Source organism: Montipora foliosa, chromosome 9, assembly GCF_036669935.1.
Source record: "Montipora foliosa isolate CH-2021 chromosome 9, ASM3666993v2, whole genome shotgun sequence".
NCBI classification, from domain to species: domain Eukaryota; kingdom Metazoa; phylum Cnidaria; class Anthozoa; order Scleractinia; family Acroporidae; genus Montipora; species Montipora foliosa.
This window is the reverse complement of record NC_090877.1, coordinates 45,449,990-45,458,719: the sequence shown is the minus strand read 5'-3', so window position 1 is coordinate 45,458,719 and position 8,730 is coordinate 45,449,990. Positions and strand designations below refer to the sequence as shown.

At 39.9% G+C, this 8,730-nt stretch overlaps 1 protein-coding gene across 1 annotated transcript; it reads left to right on the top strand.

Moving 5' to 3' along the window:
- The first annotated feature begins 381 nt into the window (after positions 1-381).
- LOC137969989 (collagen triple helix repeat-containing protein 1-like) lies at positions 382-6,328 on the top strand. Its single transcript, XM_068816418.1, has 2 exons — positions 382-1,567; positions 5,820-6,328. The coding sequence occupies exons 1-2, from the start codon at positions 1,331-1,333 to the stop codon at positions 6,168-6,170; spliced, it is 588 nt and encodes a 195-aa protein (XP_068672519.1). The 5' UTR covers positions 382-1,330; the 3' UTR covers positions 6,171-6,328.
- The last annotated feature ends 2,402 nt before the right edge of the window (positions 6,329-8,730 follow it).

Here is an 8,730-nt window from a genome sequence, read left to right as displayed (position 1 = left end):
CCGTCGTGCAAGACAAAGTACTAAAAGTCCTTTAATCTACGCACTCCTCTTTGCAAAACAGCTACTTTACGGGCCGTACTTTAAAAGAATGGTTAATTTAAAAGGGAACCTCCACTAAAACAAGAAGACAACTTTAAACCACAGAACATACTGTTTAGAATCCAAATTGTTCAAACTTTTTCCAATTAAGGCTTTTGTACCCGAAAAAAATGAATTTCAAAAACGCTTGTTTTGGCTTTCAAATTTCCCGGGGGCAGTCATCTCGAATAATTGTGAGGTGTCGTGGTTGCCCTATTGTTTCAGAAAAAACGCTCGTTGTGTCAGAAAACTAGGGCAACCACGCATGAAAAAATTATTCAAGGTGGCGGCGCCCGGGAAATTTGAAAACCAAAACAAGCGTTTTTGAAATTCATTTCATTCGGATACAAACGCTTTCACTGGAAAAAGTTTGAAAATTTGTTATTGTAAACATCATGTTCTGTGGTTTAAAGTTATTTTCCTGTTTTAGTGGAGGTTTGAATTCCTTTAAACTATGGAACTATGTTGGCAAGCTAGCACCCGCAACAAGTTTTCCCTCGCCTACTGCCGTTTTAACGTTTTGTCCGCAAATTAATGAGCACTGACCTGTCACGGTTTTTGGAATCAATTACCCCTGCACGTGCACGCTAGACCCTACGTTCCCATGCCAATCTTGATTTTTTTTTTTTTTTTGTGTTTTTTTTTTTTTTAACGAACGTTTGAGTATTTATTTTATTTTAATTTAGGTCTTATTCTAGGGGTGGTGCCTCGCTCGGGACGTTAGTCTCTTTGCACCTCTCCATTTTGGGTTTTGCTTCTTTCTTTTTATTTTTTCGTTTCACTTATTTGCTTTTCTTCGTTTCGTGTGTATATTATATATTATAAGAGGAGTAGCCAATAAAGGTAACAGAAAAAAATCCTCACTGCTACCGTTTGAATTTATGGTGGGCTTTAGCTCTTGGATATACAATGTTTCTTTTATCCAGTACACACACATCAAGTTAATATAAACTGCATTTTTTTAAAAATGTTTATCTCCGCTGTTTGTATTTGTGTATTATGGGGAATGTAAAAATAGAGAATAAAGAATTGATAGGTAAGTGGGCTAATTAAAGTAAGTTTCTCAAAAACATGTTTCAATCTGTAGAATCCTTTCATACCTATATGGAAAGGTTTCTTCAGCTGTAACATCAAGTTTATGTGCTTATAATTTTGAGAGTAATCAATCAACAGATAGATAAAGATATCAGTAAGTTTTGTTTGCTTTCTGATCCAGCAAGTCTCGTCAATTTGCCGTTGTGGTATTCCCGGCATGCATGGCAAGCCTGGATCCCCAGGATTCCCAGGCCGCGATGGACGGGACGGCCGTGACGGGTTAAAAGGGGATCAGGGACAAACTGGAGCGGCTGGTGTCCAGGGTCCTCCCGGTCAAAAAGGAGAGCGAGGAGAGACTGAAGCAAGTGGAGCTTCAGGTGTGATGCCCTTCAAGAACTGGAAGGAATGCGCCTGGAAAAACATCGACGATCACAAAGATAATGGCCTAATTAAGGTGAGCTGAGCAACGGAATACACCAATCTCGACCCCAGCGCTCTTCTCTTGACTGAGGGAGAGAAGAGCTCTGGGGAACCCTGAAACAAACTGTCTTCTCATTGGTTTTCGTGAAGAACAACCAAAAGCGTCTCTAATTGGTGCAATCATGTTAACACGAGGAGTGAGCAGAGGCCGTACCAGGCGGGTGTTTTTAGCACCCCTTTAAGCTTTAAGGGGCAGCTTCACATTCCATACGTGTGGTAAGCTGGGTTGGGAACGGCAAAACTGTTCTCCCACGGCAAGCGTGTGGGAAGGTGTATCACAGAAGTCTGTAAGCAGGCTCTAGTGTGCATTGGATCAGTGGCTTGATCTGATCGGCGTAATTGCAAGATGAGAGGCTAAATATTTTGAGGAAGAGCCGATACAACGTAGATTTGATTTTAGTGGTGTACTATATTTCGGCTGGCCAAACCAGCCTTCTTCAGTTGCAATGAGAGCTTCTAAGTACATATATATATATATATAGTAAATGGATGTTGACGTAATACTGGAAAAATGTGGCAAAATATGGTAGTTACAACAAATTGGAATTCAAAGACTAAGAGTGACGGAAATTTAACGGAAGTGACTGTAAATAATAAACTGAAGACTAATACGCTTCTTCGTGGATCATTTAAGACCGTTGGGATCAATTGCCTTTCCTTTTGAAATTTAAAAAAGCTTTCCTGGCCTTACGGATAGAGCCTCTGTTAGAAAATATTTTTTCGATAGGAATTAATTGCATGTCCTTAGAAATGTTGTGAGGAGAGGAGACTGAGTAAATGTCCTGCGCCTGTAGTAGGTTTGGATTTGGTGTTAGGCTAGCGTTATCTAAAGTGCGGCGGTGTTCATTAAAATGGTCTTTTAAACGTCGTTTAGTTTCTCTTATGTACTGTAGATGGCACCTGTTATGTTGAATCATTTAGATAAGGTTTTAGTTTGGCAAGTTATGCGGGAACTAATGGAACGTGTTTCGCCGGTAGAGAAGAATGTGTATTTGGTTAGTGGATGGAAAACGTAAGGACCGGTAGCGCAGTTTTTGCGACAGCGAAAAGAACCGGAAGGAAGCAGTGCGGAATTAGAAAGAGTGACATTAGGGGACGGTTTAGCTGTTACCAGCAGGTCTCGAAGGTTAGGGGAGCGTCTGAAAGCCACAACTGGTAGATTTAGGAAAGCAGTTTTGCAGCGGTCAGAGGATAGAAGTAGATTGTAGTGTTTTTTCATTACGTTGAAGATGGAAGGAAGTGATGGATTATAGGTCGTTATGAAAGGTATGCGTTCAGGTTTGTTTATCTGTTTAGCTTGTAGGGTATGTATGCGGGAAATATCCGCGGGGCGTTGTATTTGTTTAGTAACAAAGTCGCGTTTGTAACCTCCTTTCATAAGATATGTTGTTAGTTCAGTAGTGCGCATCTTGAACGTTTCGTCTGTAAAACAAATTCGTCGTAGGCGGAGCTACGGAGCGTGTGAGCTGGTGAATTTTGTGGTAGGGTTAATGCTATTGAGACATAGTCGATGAAAATTTTTGGGTTTTCGGGACTTTCAGTCCAGATCATAAAAATGTCATTGCTGTATCTCAACCAAGTGTGGGGTTGAAATGAGGCGTCCTTAAAGAATTTTCTCGAAATACCCAAGGAAAAGGTTACCAAACGAGTGGGCTATTTTAGTGCCCATAGCTGTGTGGCCTATTTGAAGGTAGTTGCTATCATTAAAAAAGAATTTATTCATGGTGAGAATCACGCGGATGAGGTCGCAAATAGTGCCAGTAGGGATGATGGTGTTGTGAGGATCAGTGCGTAAAGAATGATCACAAGCATTATGTGGAATATTGGTGTATGTGGAATATTGGTGTATAAAGATGAGACGTCAAGTGTTACTAATAATGAATTAGAGGGTAATTTGCCAATGGTAAGGAGTTTATTGAGAAAATCGTACGTGTCTTTAACATAAGATGGTAGTTTGTGGACAAGAGTTCGAAGATGGTGGTCAATAAAATGGGGTGACTATTGGATGAAACAATGGGGCGTCCTGGGTTACCGGGCTTGTGTACTTTGGGAAGGATGTGAAAACGTCGTGGTTTTACGTTAGGTTGTATGAGGTATTGTTTTGTCTTCTCGTCAATGAGGTCGTCAGTGTACATTCTGTGTACGTATTTATACGATTCAATGTAAGAGAATGCCATCTATACAGTACACAGGAGAAACTTAATGACGTTTAAAAGACCGTTTTAATGAACACTTTAGATAACGCTAACACCAAATCCAAACCTACTACAGTCGCAGAACATTTCCTCTCCTCTCCCCACAACATTTCTAAGGACGTGCAGTTAATTCCTATCAAAAAATATTTTCCAAGAGAGACTCGATCCGTAAGGCCAGGGAAGCTTTTTTTTAATTTCAAAAGGCAGGATAATTGATCCCAACGGTCTCAATAGGTGCGGTTACACTAGACCTCTTGCCCATGGGGAACCTTGGGGTTACGGCTTGGGTTGGGTTTACCCTGGGTTATGACCGGCTCCCCATTTGCGGTTACACACTTGTAAATTACCCAAGGGGAAGGTAAGCGTTGGCCTGTTTTGGTGCGAAGCTTACCTTTAAGATAAGACAAGATGAGATTTATTAGTTTTTCCACTAAATGGTTTTTGAAAAACTAATTACAATACAAAATACATGAAAATTGAGGATCTAAAAGAAAAAGTAAACATCGAAGATCTACATCTGAACGACAAACTTTTCTTTGGCTTATTTTCGGTAATTGTCATGATCGGCGCCTCTCTTAAACTGTCCACCTCAATTAAGTTCAGCGATTCATCGCTTCATTTTAAGAAGGCAACAAAGACGTCGACTTCAGTTACGCTTTCTCTAGTCCTTGCAACTCTCCAATTTATAATTTAGACGTCGACTTGCTGCTGGCCAGAAAAGGCGTGCTTGGGTATTTCCACGTCCGCAGTTGTTTACACAGTTCATCACAGCATGTATTTTCCTCGCGTTCGGCAATCTTGTGATTGGTTGAGCCGCTTTGGGGTTTTGTTAACCATAAGACTTACATCTGGAACTGTCATGGGCAATTCTTTTGTTCTTTTTGACGTATCCATGGAAATTTCCCACAGAAAATTTTCCTTTGGGCAGATCGGTTACACATAAAAAATTGCTTCCCCGTGGGAAAAAGCCACTTACCCAAGGGCAAAATGGCTAGTGTAACCGCAGCTAATATTCACGAAGAAACGTATTAAATTTCAGTTTATTATTTACAGTCACTTCCGTTATTTTTTCGTTACTCTAGTATTTGAATTCAAATTTTTTGTAACTACCATATTTTATCACATTCTTCCAGTATTACGTCAACATACATTTACTGTATAATTATATATGCAAAGAAGCAATCCAATGTAAAATCTCATTGTACCTGAAGAAGGCTGGTTTAGCCAGCCGAAATAAAGTAGACCACTAAAATCAAATCTACGTTGTATCGGCTCTTGCTCAAAATATTTAGCTTCTAGTGTTTGGCTTTCGCATTCAAGCACTACTCTCTTTCTTTGTAATGAAGTCCTAAATGTAATAACATTTTGCTCCAAAGGTAATAAACTCTTAAGAGTGACATTAGGCCTTAAAAGTATTGACGTCATGCTAACGTAATTAAGAACTGGATGGAATACGCATGGAACGTGAATGATGGCAAAGATAATGACCTGATTATGATTAGAATCAAATTGGTTTTTTTTTGGATAGCAGGGAAGACAAGTCTATATCGTTGGTAAACAGTCGCTCAAGAAAGTTCAGTTTTAATGTCCAAAACACAATGTGCACGTCATTTCCTTGAAGAGGACATTTCTCGTGAAGTAACAGATGTGTTAATCTGTTGAGGAGAATTAAATTTCTTCATTTGAATAAATAATGTTCGATAGATCAAACAATTGAGTATTTGCCACAGAGAGAAAAGGAAAACTATTCCAGGTAAAATCTTTGATTCCGACTTTTCTTGAAATTTAGAGGGATTTGTTGTGGCTAAAACTTACACTTTAGGGTTTGTTTAGTGATCCCTTATTTTTATCTTTTCTGGAATTTCATTTTTTGCAATGCTTTGCATAACTATATTAGCGCAACTAATAATCATAATAAAATGATAATAGAAATAATAGTATAGTGATTTATTACCGGCTTCTGGGAGCTGAAATTATCTCTACTTTTATGGCCGCTCATACATTTAATATAAGACGATTTTTATTTCCCAGGATTGCATGTTCACCAAGAACTTCTCTGATACAGCTCTTCATGTGGCCTGGACGGGTACTCTTCGAGTTGCAACCTGCTCGGGTTGTTGTAAACGCTGGTACTTCACTTTTAACGGTGCTGAATGCTCGGCCCCCCTCCCTATTGATGGTGTTGTGTACTTGGCTTTGGCAGGTCAAAATACTCTTCGCGTCCGCCATATTGAAGGGCACTGCAACAACATTCACAAGGGAAAGGTGAGCGTGGGATTCTGGGTCGGCAATTGTCCTAGCTATGGAAATGCTGATGCCGTCACAGGTTGGAATGCAGTGTCCCGGATCTTTGTAGAGGAAGTTCCTAAACCTCAAGCTTAGATATCAACATAAAAGCTTCAGTCCGGCAAAAGCTCTTTAGAGGGACATAAATCTTTTAAATGTACAATTACGTATACATAATTTCGATAATGGCGACTTTTGTTTATTGGGGCTTCTTTTGATTGTAATAAACATTCTGCTGATTGGAAATAAAAGTTTCAACCCGACCAATACCTGCCTCTGAGTACAATGCTTATTACCTTGTCAGTCCTCTATATGTTTTTCTACATTTTTTTTCACAATGTGTTGTCAGGAGAGAATGGGACTTTTCCCACTCTTTTCAAAGTCAAACTTTTTGAATTCGTCAGCAAACGTGATACCTACCACAGAGGCCATTTTTTCAGATCATGCAGAACAGCAAAGCCGCCAAGTCTATTATTTCACAACATCATTATAACTGACCAATCAGGTGTCTTTCTTTAAAAAAAAAAGAGGTATTAAAAGCACGGGTGAACACACCAACTAGTTGTGGGCAACATTGAAAAAATATTATTGGAAGAGACCCATGTATATATTGGTTATTGACCAAGCGTGAGGTCAAGATGGCTGGATATTGGCCAAGTTCTTTTTTTCCGTGTTTATGGACCGAGACGAGGTCGAGGTCCATAAAAATTCAAAAAAAGAACGAGGCCATTATCCAGCCATCTTGACCGAACAAGCTTGGTCATGATAAAGGATTTATTTTATGAGATAAAACACCAAAAAAAAAAAAACCATCTTTGACCTTGCGGGACCAAGCGAGAAATCCCGAGCGGGCAGTAAAGCTCCATCTTGCTCGCTCAGGTAGCCAATCACAGCTCGCGATTTGGTTCATCTTGCCCGCACAGGGATGTAATAAGGAAATATGATATTCTGTTTCGTCATTCCCCGAGGCCGAAGACTGAGACCGGTAATTAACGGGATCCCTTTGAAACCACCTGAATTTTTTCCGATATCTATAAGAGACAACTGTTACGTTTAAGAGTCACTTCACTTTATTTCAGTCAAAGGGATAGCTCTTTGCAAAATTGCGATGAAAGTATTTAGTCTTGTTATGTCAAGCCGGTGTTGAACCCAGCCTCCCTCCTTGATTCGCACTGAACAAACTTTAGCAAAGAGTCTTCTAACCGCGCGGGGAATTGATCCCAAAATCGCGAAAACCGGAAATAACACGCTCTCCATTTGGTGAGCAAATACGTATCTCGAAACTTAACTAGGTGAAGTTCCCTGATTTTTGGGATACAATCAAGATTCGCCATTTCGCATTTTCAAACAAAATTTGAACGAAAAATATTCATTGGAACCCTTATTTCATCTTCTTACACCCCACTGCCAACTGCTAATTGCAGAAGCCGTTTCTACCCGGACTCCAAAATGATAACAACTGTTTTAGGGGAAGAAGATAGATTTGACGTGATAGGAAGATATGCAATGTATATATTGATTAAATTTAATTTTATCGGTTGCTATCGATCATGGGGATTTACAGCGTCTACTATTCCACGAACTTGCTGAAGTTACCTTTAAAATGCTACATATCGCCACCACGTAGGTACATTTGCCCAAACCGTTTTCCTTGATTAATTTGTCAGTATTATCTCACTTCTGACATATTGTGAGCACTGAATGATCTTTGATGGTTTGAAAACATTAAGAGAGCTCAGCAAGAAAAAAAAAAAACAACAACTCAAAAAAGATGGGTAAAGCAGTCGTGAATCCGAAAAAATATATACCGGCAATCGTTGCTTCCATGGTATTGATATTTCTGTTATTGAACATTAAGGCATTCACGAGTTGTCAAAGAGAGAGGAGTTGCATACAAAATGTTCAGTGATCGATCAGTTGGAGAAAGTCAGCGATTTCATATTTTTCGGGTATTTTTTTTAGGGTAATTCTTGAAATGGTTTGCAACCAATCTCTAGAGACACAGACAACAATGCTGCAATGTACAAAGGCTGGTAGCCGAACAAAAGGAGCTAAACATGTGGTCTCCGTCAGCCCTGTGTCTAATCGCAGGCTGTCAACAAAGGTTAATCTCGGTCTCCCTCTGCTCTTTTGTGCATGTGTGAGCTCAGAAAGTACAAGGGCGTTAAGGATGATAACGATGAGCTTGACCATCTAGCCTCATTCTCCTCTAGATCTGTGCAACTTTGGAACTGACCTTTGGAAAGCTTCCATAGAACTCTGAGTTCCTTGTCCTCAAAACATACTGGTTGATAATAAGAGCTATCCGAAGCATTCTCGTGTAACATCCATCACTACTCTGTTGCCTTACCGGTGTCTGTCACTAGGGCAATATCATCAGCAAACCCTGAATCTGCAATTCTATGGGCCTTAATTAACTCTCCTGCTCTTTGTTGGTGTGACTGTAAATCCTGATTCAAGGTGCTTTTCCATCACAAGACGCATACAGTAGTCCACCACAATGATGAAAAGGTAGAATGCAAAGGTATCGCAGACGATCTCGAAAAAATCTGTTTTTCCATCTGCAGTGAGGACGTGAACTCTGGTGTTCGTGTAGAGTAGAGAGTCGAGGTCCACAATCTTCTGAGGAATTCCATACTCTCCATAGGCCTGTAGA